Below are 27,500 nucleotides of genomic sequence, written 5' to 3' on the forward strand. Positions count from 1 at the left end.
TTTTTTTTTATATATATATTTTATATATATATTTATTTATATTTATTTTTATGCATTAGTATATTTACTTATTTATAATTTAAATAAGTTTTAGCATTAAAAAGTGTTTATTCTGCTAATTTTTTTATTTATGAGAAATATTTTATGTATTTCTCATGATTTAGCCTTCAGTCTAAGCTGTTCAGAGCGATACGTTCAAGATGAAGCACACATGATATCACGCGGTCATTACGCTTGGGCCTGTTTTTTCGTGCCGCTCGGTCGGTGAATCACGCTGATCATTACAGCATCTCGACGCGTGACCTCGTCCAACATCGTCACCCAAGTTGGCCGATCGCTGCGTCGTACGAGCGGCGTCTAATGCTTTCCAGAAGGTCCTGATCAGCGCTAGCATGTGCAGCATGTTGGCCTGCGCTGTTCCCATCTGTGGCCCGTGACATCATCACCCATGAGGCAACGAGAGCCGAGCAGGAAATGAGCAATCTTCATTTTAATGGGGATTCATAATGCTTTCAAAGCCAAATTAAGAGCCGAAGCCAAGTCAGGCTCTCGTAGAGGAATCGCAGGTGTCTGAGAAATGTTGAGCCGCAGACACCGTCCGCAGCACAAACAGGCTTTATTTATTTTTTTCCTCTCGTTGGAATCCAGCGTCTAACAAAGGAAGCTGTCTGCTTTATTTATGGATCAGCTTTAAGAGGCCCGGCAAACAAACGTCTCTCTGTTTCCGTGTGTTCTCTGTGATTTAATGCGTTCAGCAGCGTTTAATCACCCGTGTTTTCGGCGTGGTTGTGTTTGACCGAGACTCTCTTTTGGATGAACGTCCAGCGATCACATGACCGCCGTGACGCAAGGAATTACTCGCTAACCCCTCGCTGGCGCTTCTTTTCATTAAAATGTCGCTGGATAAATGGGTACTTGAGATTAGGTTTCAATTCTGATTTATAACAAGTCATAAAAACTTCTTTGGGATCTTCTTCGAAAAATTTATTTATTTATTTATTTCTTATGGTTAGCTGAATGTATTTGCCTTTACGGAATATTTAAGAAAATTGACAATACACTTGAATGCTCTCAGTTCTCTGAAAAAAAAAAAACCTAATATATAAACTTTTTTTTTTATGTTATTTTATTTTATTTTATTTATTTATTTATTAGGTTTTTATAAATATAAAGTTAGTTTTTATTTTATTTCATATTTTGTATTTTATCCTTTTTTTGTACATTTTTCTACCTTTGGCTTGTTTTATTTTTTTTTTTTAACATGGTTAAATTTTACATTTTAGTTTTAATTTGTGCTGTCAAGTGATTTAAGTTTATATACATATATATTAATATACACACCATATATTTAGGAAATATTTACATGTATATATTTTTTTATATAATCTTATATCATATATACATTATTTAATATACATTTTTTCTATATATATATATATATATATATATATATATATATATATATATATAAATATATATATATATATATATATATATAATATATATATATATATATATATATATATATATATTTATTAGGTATATATATATATATATATATATATATATATATATATATATATTTATTTATTAGGTGTATATATATATATATATATATATATATATATATATATATATATATATATATATATATATATATATATATATATATATATATATATATATATATATATATATATATATATATATATATATATATTTATTAGGTATATATATATATATATATATATATATATATATATATATATATATACACTAATAAATATATACACAAAGTGTATACACTCTATGTAAAAAAACAACTTTTATTTTGGATTTGATTAATTGTCAACCGTGTTAGTTTTAATTTTTTCAAGTATTTTAATTTCATTTATTATTTTCCCCATTGTTTATGAGCTCAACCTCGTGGGGTTTCTGGCCTCTAGTTTGGGAAACCCTGCCCTAAAGAAACAACAGCGCTGATAGATATCAGATCAGTTTAATTAATCGGTGCTGTAATTTTTCCATTAACGGACAGCGAGGTCAATTATGATGTTTGTCGCTCCTTTTTGTTCAAAACTTGGCAGCGAGTCGAGAGTTACTTCCTGTTTACGGGCGTCCAGGTGCTTCCAGCCCCACGTTAACTTATAAAAATAATATTTTCATAAACGTAAAGGCCTCAAAAGTTGCCAGTCTTTCCAGTCGCCTCCGTGGGAGAGACAGTGAACAAAGTCTGATCGGTTTCTCTTCGTTGGTGTTCAGTAACGCTTTTCCTTTTCGCTTGTGCTTTCTTTGTTTCATCCGCGGGAAAACCGTGTATTTCTGAACATCGTTTTGTTCATCGTCTTGGCCGTGATCCACGAGGAATGTAAGCTGTGTGCTATACGCTTTTGAAGATTGATGATGGTCTTTCTTTCTTTCTCTCCGTCCCGCCCTTCGTGTGTTCAAAGAGCTCTTAAAGAAATAGGTCATGTAAAATATATAAATTGGCTGAAAATGCGCTCGGTCATTAAAGGATGCAGCATGCATCTCTTGCTCAGCAATGAATGTGAATGGGTGCCGTCAGAATCCTAACAGCTGATTAAAATGCTTTGAACTTCACATGAGCCCAATATCTGTAATAACACTGAATCGGAGAGAAATCTGCACAAGCACTTTCTACAAGCCAAAAAGGCCCAAAACAAATGCTTTCAACTTTTTTTTTTTTTTTTTATGGACTCATTTTATCTGGAAGCAACAGCTTGAAGTTAAAAGCATCTTAGTGATGGGTTTGTTTTACGAACACGCAGCTTTTCACTTCGAGATGTTAACCGGAGGGGTGCGACTTATCGATTTTATGAACCGTTCGGACTCTCATTCTGACGGCACCCATTCACTGCAGAGCAAGTGACGCGACTTCTCCAAATCTGATATCTTTGAATTTATTTTTAATGATCCAATTTATATTTTTGTCTGAGCTGTTCGATTTATGAGCTCTGTGCTGTTTCCTTGAGCTTTCTGTAACTCGACAGACGATCGAAGCTGACCCTCAGTCTCTCTGTACCGTAATCGGTTCGGTTTGAACACCTCGACTGAATCGTAATCTGTGTGTTGAAGTGTGTCTCGAGGACCTGAGGTGTGTGTCACTGCACAGAACAGGTGTTGTTCACCGTTTCTCTTCATTCGTGTCCTGAAGCGCAGGTGTGGCTCTGCAGTTTGTGAATGGAGCAGGAAACCCCTATTGAATTACCAGCAGGCATAACTTTACCACACACACACACACACACACACACACACACACACACACACACACACACACACTCACTCTGACGTTCTCCAAAAACAACTCGCGTCTCTAAGGAACTAACATCATTTGTCAAATATAAGTGGTACAATAGGTGCCGCTGTCTTGTAAATGAAATCGATAAACACCCCAACATCAAAGGATGTTAATTTATTATGAAGTAAAAATTGGAAAATATAGTAAAATGTGCAGTAGAAATGTAACTAGCAAAACTAAAAAAGAATTAGTAGAAATTATAATAATTAAAAATCTGTAAAAATAATTATATTGCTATTATGTTTTAAAGAATAATAAAAATATTGATTTGGGAAGGTAATTTTTAATTTCTTTATTTTTGTCCAGTGAACCAATACAAAGTCAGTTAAACGCTTAAAATATCTATTCAGTGTTTTTGTTTATTAAATTAATTTGTTGAATCATTCTGTGTTTATTTACATATTTAATTTGATTTGGTCAGAAATCTGAGCAAATACATTTAGTATATTTACACACATGCAGTATAGATTTTTAAAATATTATAATGATAATATAATTTAATATAATATTTTTAAGAAGTGTGTGTGTATGCATGTATATATATTATTATAAATATATATATATAATAAATAAATATATATATATATATATATGTATATATGTATATATGTGTATATATATAAATAAATATATATATATATATATATATATATATATATATATATATACATGTATATATATATGCATACAGACTATTAATTATTAACCATGTGTATGATTAATATATTTGATAGCACTATTGCAAAATATTTGACAGCACTATTGAAAAAGATACTGCAACCTAATAAGAACATAACATAAAAAAATGTAAAAAAAGGCCATGTGTCATAAAACTTTTTTCCTCTTGACTAGTAGGTGATCTGGTTAAGTTCTACTTTGTTGTAGGTGAGTGTGTTGAGTGTAAACCGGTCCTGCCTCCGCTCTTCCTTCAGTGTTGTTGTTTCGTTTGCCCCGTCTCCATGGAGACCAGCGCAAGCATTCAGCTCTTTTCCTCCTTCATTCATCTCCGAGTGTACGGGCGGATGTTGGTCAAAGCATGAGTGCTGCTTTCATTTCACTCCTAAGGGGACTTTCACCTGCTGCTCGTGTTTTAATATTCCTCGTGTTTTAGTTTCGCTGATACTTATGACTGTTGTCAGCCTGACAGGCACTCGAATAATGCGATACTTAGCCAGGTGAGTCTCACGAGAAAACGTCTGGGGCATTTCAGAACGAAAGAGGAGGACTTCAAGCCTTGAGATCATCATCCACAACAATTTCGTTTGTATTTAGACCATAATTTTCCTTTCCCCCCAAAGTTATTCTTTGAAATTATGTATATTGCAACATTCAGTAAATACACCTATTAAATGACAAAGCTTTACTGCTTTGTTTAATTTTATTTAATTAAATTAATCTAGTACATAAAAAAATTAATATAAAAAGTATTATATATATATATATATATATATATATATATATATATATATATATATATATATATATATATATATATAATTATTATTTTATTTATTTTATTTATTTATTTATTTATTTATTTTTTTATTTTATTTTTTTTACATATTTGTAATAATTTAATAATTTTTGGTTTATTATTCTAATTGTAATTAATTTTTTACTCATGACGGGAAGAGAAGGGTCATATTTAGGGGACTTTATATTTGTGTGTATATATGTATATGTATGTATATGTATGTGTGTGTATATATGTATGTGTATATATACACACACACACACACACACACACACACATATATATATATATATGTAATGCACACTCATACGTGTGTGTGTATATATATGTATGCGTGTGTGTGTACAGTCATAATATATATGAAAAAAATATTAGTGCTGCAAAATATTACTTCCAGGTTTTGTTTTTGTGGTGTAATGTTGCATGGACATGTTTCGTTCAATTCGTCCTCTCCTCAGATCAACTTCAAAGCGATTTTCTGTCTCTTCCTGGACCGTGTTCCCTTTCCCAAGCCCCTCGTGACGTCGCGTTTCGAGTGTTTGCGGGATCCGAGCCGTAACGCGTTCGGGTGGAGTCTCGCCGTTACTCGAACGCATTTCCAGATGGGCCGCTGTCAGACGGCCAGGCTGAACTTCGACAGCTTCAACTCATCTCGCTGCTTTTGAAAAATCGCGGACCATAAATCTTCCTGCGCTCTTTGTTGAGTCTGATCGCCGAGGCTTAAATTCGTATATGCTGGTGGAAAATAATTTAGGGCTTTTCCCGGGACGTCTCCTTTATCTCTCCGAAGGCTGGCCTTAAGGAAGACCTCGACTAACAAGGTCCCTTGGGTCGACGCGTCTTGTTTTAACTGTTGATAAAGACCTTGGGTTTTGCTTCTAACCGTATTTATAGCGAGTGGCTGAAGCCGTGCGTCTCTGGGGTGAGGGTTGGTTGGGTTCAGGAGACCCGTCCCGAGGAAATCTGCTGCCTCTTTTTCTCACCTAATCTCATGAAAGCAGAGCCGCGGGAGACTCGCCAGCCCGGGGAAGCTATGAAATAATGGAGCAATGGTTTACAGAAGGTTACAGCTGTGCAAAACTCTTCCTAACCTCTTTGTTCGTATGGTGTGCCACAGGGTTATGTCCTCGGCCTCTTAAGTTTGTCACTAGGACGAAGAAGACTGCTATTTTCTTCTTTAAATTGTTTCGGATGTTCACATTTCAGCCCACAAATCAACAGGATGCCATAATATTAATTTCATAATAATTATGCAGTTTCCATCGTCTTATGATTCTTATGATTTATGCCAACTTGATCTTTTGTATAGCGAGTTAAAAACCTAAAAACCTATTTATATATATATATATATATATATATATATATATATATATATATATACTTATTTATTTATTTATTTATTATATATATATATATATATATATATATATATATATATATATATATATATATATATATATATATATATATATATGTAAAACAAACTTTTTTTTGGATGCTATTTAATTATTTGGCAACACTATTAATAATATAATTATTTTATATAAATTTTTATTTTATTGCTTTATTATTTTAGTGTTAAGTTTAAATAATGGAATACAGTATTAGTGCAATAAAATGCTAATACATAATCTTAATATTTAAATTTCTTTATTTAAAACACAATTCCCTCTTTTTCTTATGATCTTAGTATTAAAACATAAGCAGAACATTTTTTTTTTTTTTATTTTTCTTAATAAGTTTGGCCTGATCTTTCCGTGTTAAACGTTAGCGGCTTTTAAAACTCAGCTTATGTATGAAGCATGAAAACTTTCTTTCTAACGTTGTCAACATTTCTATCAGAATAAGAGGCGTGTAAATGGGAACGGCGTGCAGGTGTTTGATCGGGCACGGCTCGTTGGGTTCTCCGTGTAGAGAGGCTGATCTGCTCTTCAGGATCACGTCATGTTTCGGTGACGCTGGCTCCAGCTGCTCACATCATGCTTCTTGACTTTCAAGTGTTTGTTGATTTTTTTTCCAGGCCGTTCCCAAGGAGATCTCAATAATAAAGCTCAGGACATTTCTAACCTTTGCTAAGTCGGTCTTCTTGACCCGTGCTTTTCCTTCAAACTTTGCAAAATGCGTTCAAGAGGGATTGGAGCAGGGTTATTGCTTTTATCGCATGTTATTTTGTATGTGTCTGTAAGTGATCTTGACTTCAACTGTTGCTTCTTACCTTGATAAACTTTTTTTCTTTTTGTGTGTTTGATACTGTCTTAATGGTTTGTAGTCTACTAAATTGTTTAATAGTCAACGGAAAGACTTGTATACAAAATTAAGAGATTATAAAAGTCTATATAAATAATAGTATTATTTAGATATCATTTATATGAATATTTTGAATGAAATTGTTTTCACATTTACATTAGTTTTTTTACGTGATAAATTCATTCATTTTAAGTCTTTTTTTTTGTTTTATGTGCTGTATATTTTCAGAATTTGAATATTAAATTCATAAAAAAATAACTATTTAAATGAATACATTAACTTTTTTTTTTATCTAGATTTCTTTTTTTTATTTAAATGTTATTTTTAGTGCTACCTTACTTTATATTAATTTTACCAAAAGTTATAATTCTTTCTCCGTAAAGTTTCTTTCTCTTCTTTTTAAAATAAATTTTTTATCTTTTTGTGAATTATTATTCTTATTATTATTAATCTTTATCTGATGTGCTCTTCTAGTAGTGACTGTGTCAGGGCGTGTTGTGTATTCTCGTAATTGGATTATGTCAGTGTTTGGACAACATTTTGGACACTTTGGTAATCGGGCTTTTTAGCCATCTGTTTGGATTTATCCTCATTGGATTCATCCGGTTGGAACGAGTGTTTCTGAGACTAATGGAGTTGCAGGATCAACTAACAAATCGTCGAATGTGCTGGTGTTTTTCCAGGCGTTCGGCTCAAGAGTTTTAAAGTGAGCGTCTCACGTTTCCTGTCGTGTAGGAAATGCTTGTAGTATTATTCTGCCTGTGTCTTTCCAAGCTCGTTCGGGCTGGATTTCCTTGGGACTTCCTTGTGCTTTATCACTTCTCCTTAAATGACCTCCTAAAACACTGACTGGCCCGGGTCACTCACACACTCACACGGACACACACACACGGACACACACACACACACACACACACACACGGACACACACGGACACACACACGGACACACACACGGACACACACGCACGCGGACACACACGGACACACACGCGGGACACACACACACACACACACACGCGGACACACACACACACACACACACACGCGACACACACACACACACACGCGGACACACACACACACACTCGCGGACTCACACACACACACACACGGGACACACACACACACACACGCGGGACACACACACACACACACACACGCGGACACACACACACACACACACACACACTGGGGACACACACACGCGGACACACACACACACACACACTCACACACACACACACGCGGGACACACACACACACACACACACACACACACACACACACACGGACACACACACACACACACACGGGACACACACACACACACACGCGGACACACACACACACTCGCGGGACACACACACACACACACACACACACACACACACGGGACACACACACACACACACGGGACACACACACACACACACACACACACACACGACGCACACACACACACACACACGGACGGACGGACGCACACACGGACGGACGGACGGACTGCGCACACACGGGCGACGGACGGACGCATACACACGGACGGACGGACGCGATACACACGGACGGACGGACGGACGCACACACACGGGACGACGGACGACGGACGCACACGGACGCACGACGGACGGACGGACGCGACGCACACACGGACGGACGGACGGACGCACACGCACGCACGGACGGACGGACGGACGGATACACGGGCACGGACGGACGGACACACGCACGGACGGACGGACGGACGGACGACACGGACATACACGGACGGACGGACGGACGGACACGCACACGGACGGACGGACGGACGGATACACACACACGGGACGGACGGACGGACACACGGACGGACGGACAGGACACACACACGGACGGACGGACGGACGGACACACACACACACACACGGGACACACACATACACGGGACACACACACACGGGGACACACACACACACGGGACACACACGACACACACACGGGACACACACACACACACGCACACACACACACACGGACACACACACGGACGGACACACACACACGGACGGACGGACGCACACACACGGGCGGGCACGGACGGACGGACACGACGGACACGGACACACGGACACACGGACGGACGGACGCACACACACGGACGGACGGACGGACGCACACACACACGGACGGACGCACGCATACGGACGGACGGACGGGACGCACACACGGACGGGACGGACGGACGGACGGACGCACACACACGGACGGACGGACGGACGGACGGCGAGCGCACACACGGACGGACGGACGGACGGACGGACGGACACACACGGACGGACGGACGACGGATACACACGGACGGACGGACGGATACACACGGACGGACGGACGGACGACGGACGGACGGACGGACGGACGGACGGACACACACGGACGGACGGACGGACGGACACACACACACGGACGGACGGACGGACGGACACACACACACGGGACGGACGGACGGACACACACATACACGGACGGACGGACGGACGGATACACACACACGGACGGACGGACGGACGGACACACACACGGACGGACGGACGGACACACACACACACACGGACGGACGGACACACACACACACGGACGGACGGACGGACACACACACACACGGACGGACGGACGGACGGACACACACACACACGGACGGACGGACGGGCTACACACACACACGGACGGACGGACGGACACACACACACACACACACGGACGGACGGACGGACGGACACACACACACACACACGGACGGACGGACACACACACACACACACACACACGGACGGGACGGACGGATACACACACACACACACACACGGATACACGGACGGACGGACGGACACATACACACACAGACGGACGGACGGACACACACACACGGACGGACGGACACACACACACACACGGACGGACGGACACACACACACACACGGACGGACGGACGGACGGAGACACACACACACACACACGGACGGACGGACGGACGGACGACGGACGGAGACACACATACACACACACACGGACACACACATATACACACACACACATACACACACACACGGACACACACATATACACACACACACACATACACACACACACGGACGGACACACACATATGTATGTGTGTGTGTGTGAATATTTATATATATTATACATCCTTTTAAATACAAGTAAACAATATGTAAGTACATATATCTTGATATCATAATTTGGTTTATAACCTGGTCAAAGCAGTCACTCAGTGTTAGGGATTCAGTCCAGCATGAACTGCATGTAAACTGTGTTTTTAGCAGCTTTTCCGAAACTTGCTACGGTTCGTCTATAATTGACGAGTGGTTTGATGTTCCTGTTGTCATGGTAACCCTGGTCCCGCTGCTCGGTTTGTTGTTGTGTTGTGGGGCCGTCCGGCGGAGAAGGGGCTCCTCGTGGAGATCCCTCTGAACGGGAGCCTTGTGAAGGCGGGACAGGACGGGAGGGTCAGTGCTAATGAATTATGGTCAGGCCAGACTCGAGAGGAAGTGAGCTCGTTTCCAGCTTCTCCACCGCTGCCAGAACATTCCCCTGTCTGCCTCTCGTGGTACCAGTGTCAGCGGTCACTGGGTCAATCCACACCATACACACTCACAGAAAAGAACATTTGTGAGGAATTATAGTCATTAAATTTTGCTCTTTTGTTATATACATAAGTTTCAAAAAACATATATATTCATATAAATATATATTAAAGTAAATGTACAGTTGGAAAATATAAATATAATAATGTATAATAAATAATCATTTTAATAAAATGGATAAAAAGTATAAATATTTATTTTATATTATAAATGTTGATATACTTATTAAAGTGTTACTAATACTATTTATGAATTTTATAGATGCTTTTGTGTTATATTTAATATTAACACAATTAAATGTATTGCTAAAATTAATTCCATGCTCATTTAAATTTCTATTCACAATTTTTATTCGCTTTACCAACATTAATATTACACATTTTAGATTAATCTCATCAATATATAAACACATTTTAAAAGTTCTTATTTAAATTTTATATTTATTGTATTTATTCACTCATAATAAAATTACAAAAATATAGATATTTTTTATTAATTTTTAATAGTAATAGTAAATGTATAAATAGTAAATGTAAATTTAACAAATAAAATAATATTATTTTGTTTACTTATATTCAGCTGTTTTATTTTCATTGCATGTTTGATTTTTCTCATTCACAATGACTTGGTAATTTTATATTAAATTGTGTATTTATTTTATTTATCTATAATGTAACTTAATTTTATGGCATTGAACGTATATCACTTTATGCATTCTTTTTATTATTTGCTACTTATTCATGCATTTAACTTAAAAATATTTATTAATTATTTATTAAATTATTAAATTATTTATTAAATTATTAAATTATTTATTAAATATTAAATTTAATATTAAATTTAATATCTGTATTTTCAGATACTGATGGATAGATTAAAAACAAAACAAAAAACACACAAAGGCAAAAAAATACAATAAATAAGTTAATATGCAGTTAAATAAAATTAACCAATTGAATGTGAATGCAAACATAATGAAAACATAATAGCCGAGTAAATAGTGAATAAGCAAGCAAATAAGTAATGAGTATACAGTAAAGGTAAACGGTTACATTTATTCATTGAATTTTAATTATCATCTAATGATTTTTTTTTTCTTCCTGTCCCCTCGACAGACAGCAAAGCGATTGTGGACGGGAACCTGAAGCTGATCCTGGGTCTGGTGTGGACCTCATCCTCCATTACTCCATCTCCATGCCTGTCTGGGAGGATGAAGACGACGATGAAGCCAAGAAACAGACTCCCAAGCAGAGACTGCTGGGCTGGATCCAGAACAAAGTGCCTGACCTCCCATCACTAACTTCAGCCAGGACTGGAGGAACGGCCGGGCGCTGGGAGCTCTGGTGGACAGCTGTGCTCCAGGTGTGTGTGTGTGTGTGTGTGTGTGTGTGTGTGTGTGCGTAAAGGCCAAGAAAGATCTTCTGGCGTGGTACATTTTAATGTTTTCAAAAACATGTTTTTGAGCATGTTTTGTTTATTAGACCTTTCTAGATCATTAGACATTTCTTCAGAAAAACTTTTATTAGTAGATGGAATTTACTTCAGTTAATAAGTAACAGCTTTTGTTGATTATTTGATGGAAAAAGTACTTTTAACTTTTCAATTAAAAAATGTAATGTATTTTATTTATAATTTATTTTGTGCTTTTGTTGATCATTTGATAAAAAAAACGTACTTTTTATTTATACATATTAATGCATTTATTTATTGATTGCACATTTTTTTAAAATGTAATTTAATTTTGATTTATTAATTTATTTTGTGTCTATAAGTACATGTTGCTTGTTTCTTTATTTGTATATAGTATAATGTATTTTTTATTAATAATTGTATGCTTTTTACAGGTTTGTATTAATTGAATCAATAATATTTATTGATTGCATGTATTATGTTTTATTTCATAAAATCTTTGTAATTTAATATATGATGTTATATTTTGATTTGTTATATATATATATATATATTTAGTATATGTTTATCTTATTTAAGTTTATATATATTTGTATATATATATGTATAATGTATTTATATATTAATAATTCTATGCTATTTTATATATATATATATATATATATAATATATAATCATATATATATATATATATATAGATAATATATATGTATATAATATTATATATATATATTATCATTATGTATATTTATAGCTTTCTTCATTTAAATATAGTTTATTAAAGTGCAGTTTTGAGTATTTATTATTTTGAATATTTAGGGTTTTTTATATACAGCATTGATTTAATAATAATTCAATAAATCTGTAAATTGGTTGTTATTTAGTGTTATGGTTCTTTAACAGGTCTATGTCCTGACTGGGAGATCTGGGACGGGGAGAAACCAGTGGAAAACGCCACAGAGGCCATGCAGCTCGCTGATGATTGGCTGGGAATCCACAGGTGAGCTGGTGACCTTGACCTCTAGTGCAGCCGGGTGAGATTTCAGAGGCGCCACGTATCTGTTAGATATACGCGCTTGACTGGTTCAGATGTTCCTTCACCTCCAATCATGCTAACAGATCAATATGAAGCTCAGATAAGCCCCAAACCCCACACACACACACACACACACACACACACACACACACACACACACACCCCACACCCATCAATATCAGCTGCTCTGTTTGCCTCAGAGTTAATATGATACTAAACACACCTCAATCACGCCTCAACAAACACACATCTGCTTCTCTCATCACCAGCCTCGTCTTGTTCTCTTGTGTTTGAGTTTTTCTTCAGTGCAGTAGGTCTTACTGTAATATTCTGGCATTATGTGAACACTAAATTACTTTCAGTTGCATTTCTGATTACTTTTTATTTTTTATTTTTTATTATTTTTATTTTTAATTAAATTTTGTGATTATAAATAAATGTAGACTAGCTTTTTTTAATTAATTGAACCATTTAAAAGTAAATAAAAATTAAAAACAGAAATCCTCAAGCGGAGTCGTACTAAAATAACATTGTTTGGATAAACATATTTAAATGATATATTTTTTTAATTAATTGTGCAATTTATGAAATTGCATAAATGTTTGAATCTGGGCTGTTTATAGATAAATATATAATTATTTTAAATGTAATACTTTAAAATAGATTAAACAGTAACTAAAATAAATACATTAAAATATAAACAAATGTTATTTTATTTTAGCTAGTTGACTAAAACTAAAGTTGCTGGAAATAAAATGAATGCCAACTGAAATAATATTAAATATAAAAAAAAATATCTATAAATTTTGTGTCTGCTTTTTCTCATATTTAGTTTAGTTTGAAAAAACTAGAACGGCTAAAAATAAAATAAGAATAAAAATAAAAAAATATTAAATTTTTTAATTAGTAAAAAACTGAATGTAATTATGCAGTAAATCAAATTAGAAAACAAAAATAATTTAAAATTAAATGATTTTGGGTTTTTACCTTTTAAACAAGTTTAAATTCCATTAATTGTACAATTAAGTTACATTTAATAAAACAAAAATGAATGAAAATGGAGTTTAAAATGTTAATTAAAAAAATTAAGTTATTAAAAAGGAACAAAATCATAAAAACTTTTGAATAAAAAAAAAAAAAGTATAGAAATAAATCCTTTAAAAATATTAACAGCTATAGTGCATCAGCAGTGTTTTACCCCAGTCCTCTTTAAATAAGTAAAGTTTATTTAATAGTTTTTTTTTATATAGTGCCAGATCACAACAGAGATCTTTTTTTTTTCTATAACAGTGTCGTTTTATTAAGCTAAATAGCCTTTATAATAGTTCTTTATCTCATTTACACGACTGCAGGTCATTTCTGTCTCTACATTACGTTGCACACTGACGCTCCCACTAGTATTCGTCAATGTTAAACCACAAAAAATATGAATTCTGCGTGTCTCTGTTAATAACAGGTGCAGATTCTAGTAATATTAACATCTGCCATCTCAATAAATTAAGATATAAATACAGAACGTGAGTAACATCTTCAGAACCGCTCTGAGACGGTAAATCTGTTCATCCCATCAAAATAAAAGTTCGGTTCAACTTGACATTATGCAAGAAATATATTTTGTTCTGTAGAATGTACAATAAGCTGGCTACAAAAAATAATTAAAACTTATTTTTTAAGGAATAATCATACAGTATTTTAATGATTTAACTGTAATGTTAAATCTAAAAATAAAATAAAATATTTTCATTTAAATTAAAATGTAAATAATTTATGCCTTTAAATACAGAACACAACAGAATATCTGAGGGAAATTATAAAGCTATTGTACGAATAAATTAAACTTTTTTTATTTTTATTATTTTATTTTTTTAATAATTAGACATGCTAGTACAGATTTTGGTACGGAATAAAACACAAAACCAGGTGAGGAAAAAAATCATAGCAACCTACACATGCAATTTATGTGAAACTTTGAATAAATTGTGGTTAAATTTAATTTGAGTGATTATAAATAAATTTAGACATGCTTTTTGAAGAATAACATTTAATTGAACCATTTAAAAAGTAAATAAAAAAATAAAACAGAAATCCCCAAAGCGGGAAAACACATGGATTAGTCGTACTAAAATAACATAATAACATTGGTTGGATGAACGTATTTAAATGATATTTTAAATGCATTTTCTGCCCATTAAGCTCACTGTTCATATGTTGTGTGTTGTTTTGCAGGTGATTGCCCGGAGGAGATCATTGACTCAGCGTGGACGAGCAGTCGGTCATGACCTATCTGTCTCAGTTCCCTAAAGCCAAGCTGAAGCCCGAGCTCCTCTCAAACCCAAGCTCAACCCCAAGAAGGCCCGGAGCGTCACGGCCCAGGTGAGCAGAAACACAGAAACACCCAGCCTTATCTTCACACGCTGAGATCGCTCTGAGATACAGATGAGTATCGTACCAGACTTTCAGGATATTGCCGTTCTCATGAAGCCTGTCAGGTTTTTCAGTATCGCCAGGAGCAAGTGGAGCCAGACTTTATCAGATACTCGCGTCACTGAACCGCTAATGTGCCGTGGTGGGATCGATAAGATAACGGCTTCCTCTGATGAGATCTGACGCCTCGCGACTCTCTCTCTGTTTGCTCGTGTTCACCACCGTACAAAAACGTGGGATAATTTAAAACAGACAGAAAGGTTTTGATTCGCTGCTGCTCAACAAGTCTGTAACTAATTTATCAAAATGGAAGGAAAAATTATGATGATGATTATAATGATGATTATAATAATGATAATAATAATTAAAAAAATAATAGTGAAAAAAATATATATATATTTTATTAAAAATAATAATAATAATAAAGACGATGATAATAAAATAATAATAATAATAATAATAATGTATTATTTAAAATGTTGATAATAATAATAATAATAATAATAATAAATACCAATAATAATAATAATAATGATATAATAATAATAGTAGTAGTAGTAGTAGTAATAGTAATAATAATAATAATAATAATAATAATAATAATAATAATAATAATAAATATGAATAATAATAACAGTAATAATGATGATGATGTTTCATAATAGTAAAATATAAACTAGTTGTAGACAGTGTAATCTGAAATGAAATTAAATCCACAAATCAGTTGGTGGAAATAAATGTAAACTGAAATAAATTAAAGTGTGTGCAAAAAAAAATGCTTGTACTTATTATTATTATTTTTTAATCGTGCTTATTTATTGTAATTGGCCCCGTGTGAATGCAGCGTCTCCTGTTATGTCCAGGACGGACGGACGGAGTGAAAATGTGTCGTAAACTCGACTAGCGCTGTAAAAGCGGCGGCTAATGAGTTTAAGAGTTCTGTTTCTCGCACTCACCAGAATCAACTACGAGGTCCTGGCTGCGGCGTCGTGAGTCTTGGGAAATCTTCGCCTCTGTTTTTGAACGGGCATAGAATTTACGACAAACAATGAAAGTGTCACGTTCGTGTTATTTTTCCGTTTAAGTGATTATGTCCTCTCATAAAACAACGCGACACAGTCACCCTTGTTTCCTCAATCACACGACCCTGTGGAGGGCTGACGTCTTTTATGAGCTCAGAGGGATCGTGTTTTGGTTTTTTTAGACCATTACGTTTGTCAGCCGCTGCGGTTTCTATCCAACATCTGACAATGACTACTGTTTGTATTTCTTTGTATGCATGAATTATGCAACATTTGCTGTGCACAAGTACAGTATTCATGAGTCAAACCCACATCATAAATTCATGACGGCTTTTATTTAGTCTTTTTTTTTTTTTTTTTGGCTCACAGCCATTCAGGGCTGAAAGAAGATTTGAATAAAAATAAATAAATAAATAAATAAATATATTTAATATATATATTTAATTAGTCTAGGTATATTAGTTATTATAATTTAAATAAATGCATTATTAAAAAAGTTTATTTTTTGCATACAGTCATAAAAAAAAAATCTCCAGATATTTTAATAAATGAAATGAATAACATTGATCAAAAACGTATTTATAGACTTTTGCATAACCTTTGCATGTAACCATCGTTTACATTTGTTTCATGATTTATAAAAGTTGATAGAATAAGGTCATTTATGCAACTCTTAAAAGGGCCCCTTAAAAGTGTCCAAAGGTGATTTATTGCTTAGGTTTTTAGCTTGACCTGAACTTCTTGGTTCAGTGAGGGTTTATGAATCTGTTTTATGTACTGTATGCTTGTGTAATCAATAGCAGGCATCTAAATATAGAGCAGTGCAGTAAATCTATCCTTCACAATGAGTGTGTTGTGGGTCTGCGGGAGATGTTTATGGCACAGTGTGAAGGAAACGCTGTAACTGCTATCTCAAGACTGTAGAAGCATGTCCTTTCTGTTTTACCAGCATTAAATCCACTTCTCGTTAGCTGACGTGAACTTGTTTTGACGTGTTTTCCAGAGTCAGGTCCTGAATGCTTGTGTTTTGTTGTCAGGGATCGAGCCGAGCGGGAACATGCGTGATGCCGGCCGTGTTCACAGTGGACACCTTCAGTGCGGGTCAAGGCCAGGTCACCGTCTACGTTGAAGACCCAGAGGGCCGCAGAGAAGAGGTCAAACCTGTGCTCAATGAAGGCAAGAAGACCTACAGCGTGACGTACACATCCCTCAGGTCGTGGGACCCCACAAGGTCTGCAGCACTTCTCAACACAATATGACCCCCCCCCCAACCACAGACACACAGACACAGACACACAGACACAGACGCACAGACAGAGACACGCACAGACAGAGACACGCACAGACAGAGACACGCACAGACAGAGACACGCACAGACAGAGAGACACGCACAGACAGAGACACGCACAGACAGAGACACGCGCACAGACAGCTGACAGAGACACGCACAGACAGAGACACGCACACAGAGACACGCACAGACAGAGACACGCACAGACAGAGACACGCACAGACAGAGACACGCACAGACAGAGACACTGAAACACAGAGCGCACAGACAGAGACAGACGCTTGACGACGCAGAGATCGCACAGACAGACGTGACAGGCACAGACGCACAGGCACAGACGCACAGACGCACAGACACAGACGCACAGACGCCTTGACAGACACAGACACAGACACACACAGGCACAGACACAGACGCACAGACACAGACACACAGACGCACACACACAGGACGCACAGGCACACAGCACACACAGGCACAGGCACACACAGCACAGACACACACAGACAGACACACACACACAGACACACAGACACACAGACACACACACACAATGACATGTTCACGAATAAACAATAGTCATGATAAAAATACTTACTCTTATTCAGAAAGTTTACACAAATTATGTGGATCAGAAGTGAAGAAATTTCAGTTTCAGTTTATATGTATATATATGTGTGTATATATATATATATATATATATATATATATATATACATATATATATATATATATATATATATATATATATATATATATATATATATATATATATATATATATATATATATACATATATATATATATATATATATATATATATATATATATATATATATATATATATATATATATATATATATATATATATATATATATATATACATATATATATATGTATATGTGTATATGTGTGTATGTATATATATATGCAGTGTTAAATTTGCATATTTAATATGCAGATACATTTTAGAATATATGTATCTTCTACTATATTCTGTACTATACATTTAAATCTTATAAATGACAATGCAATCATTTTTTTCTTTTATTGCATAAATTCACATATTTTCAACACTAAAAATCTCACACTTTTAAAAACGTGCATGTATTTCTGTGACATAAAGGTGTATATGCATTAAAAATAGTAATTTTACTTTTAATTTTACCTCATTTTCAGTCCCCTAGTCGTTCTAACAGATTTATATAGTCGTCTGTTTGTTTCACCCAATCAAGAGCGGCTCTCGTGAGCGTTAGTGTTTGTAATATAGGCTCACTGTGTGTTTTATGCTCGCTCCATGAGGTCACCGTGCTTTTAGCGGACAGCAAATCCCAAAGAGTCCGTTTGAGGTGGCGTGGACAAAGCCTGGGAGACGCCTCTAAAGTCACAGCTAAGGACCCGGACTGGAGCCGCTGGGCAACGTCGCCAACAAACCCACCTTCTTCGACATCTACACACGCAGGTGCAAACCTCAACTTGAGCTCGCTCTCTTCTCTTCATATAAAACAAGCGTCCCAAGCCTGTGTTCTGTGTGTTGATCAGGTGCTGGGGTCGGCGACGTGACGGCCCTCATCAAAGACCCTCTGGGTAATAAAAACACCGTGGAGGCCATCGCGGAAGACAAGGCGAGGCGTCTTCCGCTGCGCGTACAAGCCCATGCAGGCGGCCCTCCACACCATCAGCGTGGCGTTCGGAGGCGTCGCCATCCCCAAGAGCCCTTCTTCACCGTCACCATCGGCCCAGGTACTGCGTGCAAACACGATTTTTTTGGGGGGGTAAACGTCTCGCCGCGCTCATGACCGTGACGTGAATTAGCTGCGTTTTAGACGTGTGCATTGCCTCATGCTCTCGTAATTGCGTGGAGTTATGAGGTTCTCCCGCGGGAACTTTTTACACGCGCCGCGTAAAATGCATGTAAATGTTCTCCAGCGCTCGTTTGTGGCGCGCGTGATGCTGCCGGCTGCGTTAAACGTGACCCGTCGCGCCATCAGCGATCAGGCTTAATTTCAGCACTTTGTTTTAATTTGATTGCTTTTTTTTAATGTATATATTAACAAGAGTGAATGACCAAATTCCACACGTGATCGCATGTTTCGTTTATTTTATAGTAGTCGGGTAAATGTTGACTGGGATTGAAGCATGTGGCTTGGTGAATGTTTCATTGCCAGTATAATGGCTGAATAAAAAACAGACAAATAATGAGGAATAAGGATTATGTCTTGTATCTGAGAGAGAGGTCTGAAATTTGTGGTTATGACTAAAACTGTGAATAATTTGATTCAGAGAGGGGGATGGAGAGAGAGAGAGAGAGATGGATGGATGGATGGAGAGAGAGATGGATGGATGGATGGATGACAGGACAGACAGAGTGGAGATGGGACAGAGAGAAATGGAGACACAGATGGATGGAGAGAGACACAGAGAAATGGAGAGAGATGGATGGAGAGATGGATGGAGAGAGAGAGAGAGATGGATGGAGAGATGGAGAGATGGAGAGAGAGATGGATGAGAGAGAGAGAGAGAGAGAGACAGACATGAGAGAGAGAGAGAGAGAGAGAGACGGAGAGAGAGAGAGAGAGAGAGAGAGAGAGAGAGAGAGAGACTACTCGTTTTTATTAAAATGTGGTTTTATTAAAACACAAGCTCACATTATGAATGCTGTTCATGTTTTGCATCACTTTTTTTGTTTTAGATTTCTAGTTGGTCTAAAATAATAATATTATTAATAACAACAGTAATAATAATACTTTTTGTTCTTTTGGCTAGTGCTATTCTTGTAGCATTTAAGATTCTTTTTTTATCACTATTTTGTGAGTTAGATTTTTATTTGTGTATTCATGTTTTATATTTCATTAATTTAGTTTTGAGTTGTCATTGAGTTGTTAGTTATTTTTGTCTATATATAGCTTTATTTTATCATGCATTTATCCACTTCATTAGCGCACACAATCACATTAAACGATAATTAGAAATTAACGTGTATTTATTTATGTATTTCTGAGCAGGTTTGGTAACAAAAGTAACTCCTGCAGTAGTTTTCGTTGGGAATCTGTGCGTCACTGAATGCTTTAAACCTCGTAAAACACCAAATTCCTTTTCTCTGAAACGGCTTTTCCAAACGTGCAGCGATTCAGTTTAACAGAAGCTTTAATTGATTTTCCGTGTAGTTAAGCGTTATCATGCATGAGGTTTCACAGCCTTGTTTGTTGCAAAACCCGACAGCGAGCATTTTCTTGGATCGAGTGATCGTTTCTTCGCTTTCAATCAGAAAAACCGCCAAAAGCGTGCAGCCTAACGAGGGATTGTCTTTTCATGTTGTTCGTGGGATATCAGCGCTCCGTAGGTGAGGGTTTTGTGGTTTTGTTGGGCGGTAGCTTTAGTGTATTGTGTTGGATTGAAGTGAGTTGTGCTGGGCAGGTTTGGATGAGCGTGGACCTCGGAAATCAAGCCACATGTGCCATAAACCCAAACGAGACCCACAGGAGAACGACATGCTTTTCAGACAGATAGTTTGACTTTTACAGCGCAAGATGTCAGTTCAGGACATTTCACGAGCAAGTTAAACGGCTTTATACATTTGTGAAATTGACAGAAATAATATATAAAATAAAAATAATAATAATAAAATAATAAATATATATAAAAAATTGAATAAAATATATAACATAAAAAGAAATACATTTAAAATATATAAAAATTATATATATATATATATATATATATATATATATATATATATATATATATATATATATATATATATATATATATATATATATATATAGGCAGAGGAAAATGGCTAATGCTAAATGCATTTAACGGCACAAGCTTTTAATTTCAGACCTTTTCACAAGCACTTATCCAAAACATGCTTTAAAAATAACACTCAGAAACTGTGCAGCTGGAATTGGGCTCTTGATATTTCCAAATTCCAAAAACTCTGGCTATGACTAGAAATGGCAACGGCTGGAAATAGACCGAAGCTATTAAAGTAGATGCATATCCTCTTCAGCGTTTTAATGAAACCGAACGGTCTGTTCTTCTCTCCAGGGAGTATTTTTAGAGTTCAGGTTGATCCTGTAAGTGTATATTATTGGAGTCAGATGCTCGTGAATGAAGCTCTGTGTCCCGCTCCACCCACAGCTGAACATAATGAGAGAGACTCCTCTCTCTCTCTCTCTGTCTCTCTCTCTCTCTCTCTCTCTCTCTCTCTCTCTCTCTCTCTCTCTCTCTCTCTCTCTCTCTCTGTGTCTCTCTCTCTCTCTCTGTCTCTCTCTCTCTGTCTCTCTCTCTCTCTGTCTCTCTCTCTCTCTCTCTCTCTGTCTCTCTCTCTCTCTCTCTCTCTCTCTCTCTCTCTCTCTCTCTCTGTCTCTCTCTCTCTCTCTCTGTCTCTCTCTGTCTGTCTCTCTCTCTGTCTCTCTCTCTGTCTCTCTCTCTCTCTCTCTCTCTCTCTCTCTCTCTGTCTCTCTCTCTCTCTCTCTCTCTCTCTCTCTGTCTCTCTCTCTCTGTCTCTCTCTCTCTCTCTGTCTCTCTCTCTCTCTCTCTCTCTCTCTCTCTCTCTCTCTCTGTCTCTCTCTCTCTCTCTCTCTCTCTCTCTCTCTCTCTCTCTCTCTCTCTCTCTCTCTCTCTCTCTCTCTCTCTCTCTCTCTGTCTCTCTGTCTCTCTCTCTCTCTCTCTCTCTCTCTCTCTCTGTCTCTCTCTCTCTCTCTCTCTCTCTCTCTCTCTCTCTCTCTCTCTCTCTCTGTCTCTCTCTCTCTCTCTCTCTGTCTCTCTCTCTCTGTCTCTCTGTCTCTCTCTCTCTCTCTCTGTCTCTCTGTCTCTCTCTCTCTCTCTGTCTCTCTCTCTCTCTCTCTCTCTCTCTCTCTCTGTCTCTCTCTCTCTCTCTCTGTCTCTCTCTCTCTCTGTCTCTGTCTCTCTCTCTCTCTCTCTCTCTCTCTCTCTCTCTCTCTCTCTCTCTCTCTCTCTCTCTCTCTCTCTCTCTGTCTCTCTGTCTCTCTCTCTCTCTCTCTCTCTCTCTCTCTCTCTCTCTCTCTCTCTCTCTGTCTCTCTCTCTCTCTCTGTCTCTCTCTCTCTCTCTCTCTCTCTCTCTCTCTCTCTCTCTCTCTCTCTCTCTCTCTCTCTCTCTCTCTCTCTCTGTCTCTCTCTCTCTGTCTCTCTCTCTCTCTCTCTCTCTCTCTCTCTCTCTCTCTCTCTCTCTCTCTCTCTCTCTCTCTCTCTCTCTGTCTCTCTCTCTCTCTCTCTCTCTCTCTCTCTCTCTCTCTCTCTCTCTCTCTCTGTCTCTCTCTCTCTCTCTCTCTCTCTCTCTCTCTCTCTCTCTCTCTCTCTCTCTCTCTCTCTCTCTCTCTCTCTCTCTCTCTCTCTCTCTCTCTCTCTCTCTCTCTCTCTCTCTCTCTCTCTCTCTCTCTCTGTCTCTCTCTCTCTCTCTCTCTCTCTCTCTCTCTCTCTCTCTCTCTCTCTCTCTCTCTCTCTCTCTCTCTCTCTCTCTCTCTCTCTCTCTCTCTCTCTCTCTCTCTCTCTCTGTCTCTCTCTGTCTCTCTCTCTGCTCTCTCTCTCTCTCTCTCTCTCTCTCTCTCTCTCTCTCTCTCTCTCTCTCTCTCTGTCTCTCTCTCTCTCTGTCTCTCTCTCTCTCTCTCTCTCTCTCTCTGTCTCTCTCTCTCTCTGTCTCTCTCTCTCTCTCTCTCTCTCTCTCTCTCTCTCTCTCTCTCTGTCTCTCTCTCTCTCTCTCTCTCTCTCTGTCTCTCTCTCTCTCTCTCTCTCTCTCTCTCTCTCTCTCTCTCTCTCTCTCTCTCTCTCTCTCTCTCTCTCTCTCTCTCTCTCTCTCTCTCTCTCTCTCTCTCTCTCTCTCTCTCTCTCTCTCTCTCTCTGTCTCTCTCTCTGTCTCTCTCTCTCTCTCTCTCTCTCTCTCTCTCTCTCTCTCTCTCTCTCTCTCTCTCTCTCTCTCTCTCTCTCTCTCTCTCTCTCTCTCTGTCTCTCTCTCTCTGTCTCTCTCTCTCTCTCTCTCTCTCTCTCTCTCTCTCTCTCTCTCTCTCTCTCTCTCTCTCTCTCTCTCTCTCTCTCTCTCTCTCTCTCTCTCTCTCTCTCTGTCTCTCTCTCTCTGTCTCTCTCTCTCTCTCTCTCTCTCTCTCTCTCTCTCTCTCTCTCTCTCTCTCTCTCTCTCTCTCTCTCTCTCTCTCTCTCTCTCTCTCTCTCTCTCTCTCTCTCTCTCTCTCTCTCTCTCTCTCTCTCTCTCTCTCTGTCTCTCTCTCTCTCTCTCTCTCTCTCTCTCTCTCTCTCTCTCTCTCTCTCTCTCTCTCTCTCTCTCTCTCTCTGTCTCTCTCTCTCTCTCTCTCTCTGTCTCTCTCTCTCTCTCTCTCTCTCTCTCTCTGTCTCTCTCTCTCTCTCTCTCTCTCTCTCTCTCTCTCTCTCTCTCTCTCTCTCTCTCTCTCTCTCTCTCTCTCTGTCTCTCTCTCTCTCTCTCTCTCTGTCTCTCTCTCTCTCTCTCTCTCTCTCTCTCTCTCTCTCTCTCTCTCTCTCTCTCTCTGTCTCTCTCTCTCTCTCTCTCTCTCTCTCTCTCTCTCTCTCTCTCTCTCTCTCTCTCTCTCTCTCTCTCTCTCTCTCTCTCTCTCTCTCTCTCTCTCTCTCTCTCTCTCTCTCTCTCTCTCTCTCTCTCTCTCTCTCTCTCTCTCTGTCTCTCTCTCTCTCTCTCTCTCTCTCTCTCTCTCTCTCTCTCTCTCTCTCTCTCTCTCTCTCTCTCTCTCTCTCTCTCTCTCTCTCTCTCTCTCTCTCTCTCTCTCTCTCTCTCTCTCTCTCTCTCTCTCTCTCTCTCTCTGTCTCTCTCTCTCTCTCTCTCTCTCTCTCTCTCTCTCTCTCTCTCTCTCTCTCTCTGTCTCTCTCTCTCTCTCTCTCTCTCTCTCTCTCTCTCTCTCTCTCTCTCTCTCTCTCTCTCTCTCTCTCTCTCTGTCTCTCTCTCTCTCTCTCTCTCTCTCTCTCTCTCTCTCTCTCTCTCTCTCTCTCTCTCTCTCTCTCTCTCTCTCTCTCTCTCTCTCTCTGTCTCTCTCTCTCTCTCTCTCTCTCTCTCTCTCTCTCTCTCTCTCTCTCTCTCTCTCTCTCCTCTCTCTCTCTCTCTCTCTCTCTCTCTCTCTCTCTCTCTCTCTCTCTCTCTCTCTCTCTCTCTCTCTCTCTCTCTCTCTCTCTCTCTCTCTCTCTCTCTCTCTCTGTCTCTCTCTCTCTCTCTCTCTCTCTCTGTGTCTCTCTCTCTCTCTCTCTCTCTCTCTCTCTCTCTCTCTCTCTCTCTCTCTCTCTCTCTCTCTCTCTCTCTCTCTCTCTCTCTCTGTTCTGGGGCTCTGGAAACATACTGTGTAATGGTAGGGTAATAATGGAGTGTTTTAGTTTCATTGCTCATTATGCTGTGGTGTGTTATGAATTCGTCATTCTGATTGGCACGTGTTGGTTTTCTTTAAATGCGTTGTTCAGTTGCGTATATGCAAGGTAATTTATAATTTATAATAATAGAATTGTAAAATAGTAACCTATATAGTAAAATATATCTGCATATTGTATTTATTAATTATGCAAATAAATGTTTTATTCATTTTATGGTCCATGTACTGTATTCTCATGTTCATATATAAAAAAACATAAATTTATATTACAATTAAAAGTAGTTGTAAGTTAGAGGTAATTGTTTTAAAATATGCAGATAATTTGAATCTATCTTTAATAAATATATGCACAATATTCTATACTAATTATAAATATATAAATATGCAAAGTTTTTTGTATTTATTAACTTAAATATGCAAAATATTATTAGAATTTGTAGGTTTTACATAATGTTTTTGCTCGTTTAATAAAACGTTTTATTGCAGTGTCCCACTAGTAATAGTAAGCTCAGTAAGTAAGCTCATTTAAGTCAGACTTGTTTAGTCAGATTTCACCCAAATCATTATTATTACATTTTGATCATGTATACATTTTTGAAATGTATAATGCTTTTACGTGCACGTGGATAATCGTGATGGGTGTGTGTGTTTCAGCGTCTGTTCCCGGAGCGTGTCGAGCCACCGGCCGAGGCCTGCAGCCCAGAGGAGTGAGAGAGCGCCAGGTGGCCGACTTTAAGGTGGACACTCGTAGCGCTGGCAGCGGAGAGCTGAAGGTCAACGTTAAAGGACCCAGTGAGTGAGAAAATAACACGCTTGACCACTTTAAGAAACCCCAAAACGCTCAATTTTCCTCTTTTTGATAAACTTCTCAACATCTCCTAGTCCTCCTAATCTCGAGTAAAAAGTTGAGCTCATGTTTGTGATCGAGTAGTTGAAGTTTCTCGTGTTGTTCCTGTCCTGCAGAAGGTTTAGAGGAGCCGGTGAAACAGAAGGACGCTTCAGACGGTGTTTACTCGTACGAATACTATCCACACACACCTGGAAAATACAGCGTCAGCATCACCTGGGCCGGGCAGCACATTCCCAAAAGGTACTGGTTGAAACATTTTTATTTCATTTTTAAATCATTGAATTTTTGCATTTTAATATATATATATATATATATATATATATATATATATATATGTATATATATATATGTGTGTATATATATATATATATGTATATATATATATATATATATATATATATATATATATATATATATATATATATATATATATATATATATATATATATATATATATATATATATAATATTTATTATAATTCTTTTATTACATTTAAATAATGTAAACATGGAAACAAAATCTGTATAAATTATTATTTTAAATAATTAAATTTCTTTTAAATGAAAATAAAATGTATTTTTATATAAAATTTGTAAAGTACATTGCCACAGTATTATAGTATTATACATATTTTAAACCAAAATAATATTTTGTTACATTTTCATTATAATTTATTAAATCTTCATAAATACTTAGTATAAATTATAGTATAAATAATAGGTTTAACTTTAGTATAGGAACCATTTGTTACCGTTAACCAGTTGATTAGCTTATTAGCATGCACAAGTATTAATAAAAATGCATTTTTAATGAAATAATTAAAAATAATAATTAAAAAAATATATAAAATTAACAAAAATAATTTTTAAAAATTAAATCTGCATATCTTAAACTGGATGCTACCAGTTGCACACAATAAAAAAAACTGCATTGCATTAAAAAATGATTCTTGATACGTTCTCATTATGGTAATTTTTGTTTATTTTAATTTTTTTACCATTTATTCTTCATAGTTTCAAGTGGGTACTCCACATTGCCATGATATCACTATTTAATAGAACTATTTAATTCTTAATTCTTAATACTATGAAAACTATTTTTCATGTTTATAAATCTGCATGGATTGCATTGACAATTAAAAATATATTAACAATTTGCATTGCATTAATTCTAACAAAAAGGTTTAATTTTTTACGGAAACACCACCGCAAGTTCTTTAGGTAAATGCTAAATTTGTCGTAGTGCTACCAGTGCTGTAGAGCAGGTGGAAACGGATCACATCCAGATGTTCGGAGTCTCTCGTTGCATCGGTGTTATTCAGATCTGCCAACCGGATGAATCTGATCATGATTGTTTGGCTATGAAGGCATAGGCGTATAAACACGTACGTGGTATACGAGTGTGTCTGGTCTAAATGAGA

General features: G+C 37.2%; 1 protein-coding gene across 1 annotated transcript in view; it reads left to right on the forward strand.

Moving 5' to 3' along the window:
• Positions 1-27,500, forward strand: part of LOC122353835 (filamin-B) — a 333,941-nt gene that overhangs the window by 259,199 nt on the left and 47,242 nt on the right. The window contains 2 exon segments of the mRNA XM_043251709.1: positions 25,884-26,021; positions 26,193-26,319. Coding sequence (XP_043107644.1) covers positions 25,884-26,021; positions 26,193-26,319 — 265 coding nt within the window.

This window comes from Puntigrus tetrazona, chromosome 11 (assembly GCF_018831695.1).
Source record: "Puntigrus tetrazona isolate hp1 chromosome 11, ASM1883169v1, whole genome shotgun sequence".
NCBI classification, from domain to species: domain Eukaryota; kingdom Metazoa; phylum Chordata; class Actinopteri; order Cypriniformes; family Cyprinidae; genus Puntigrus; species Puntigrus tetrazona.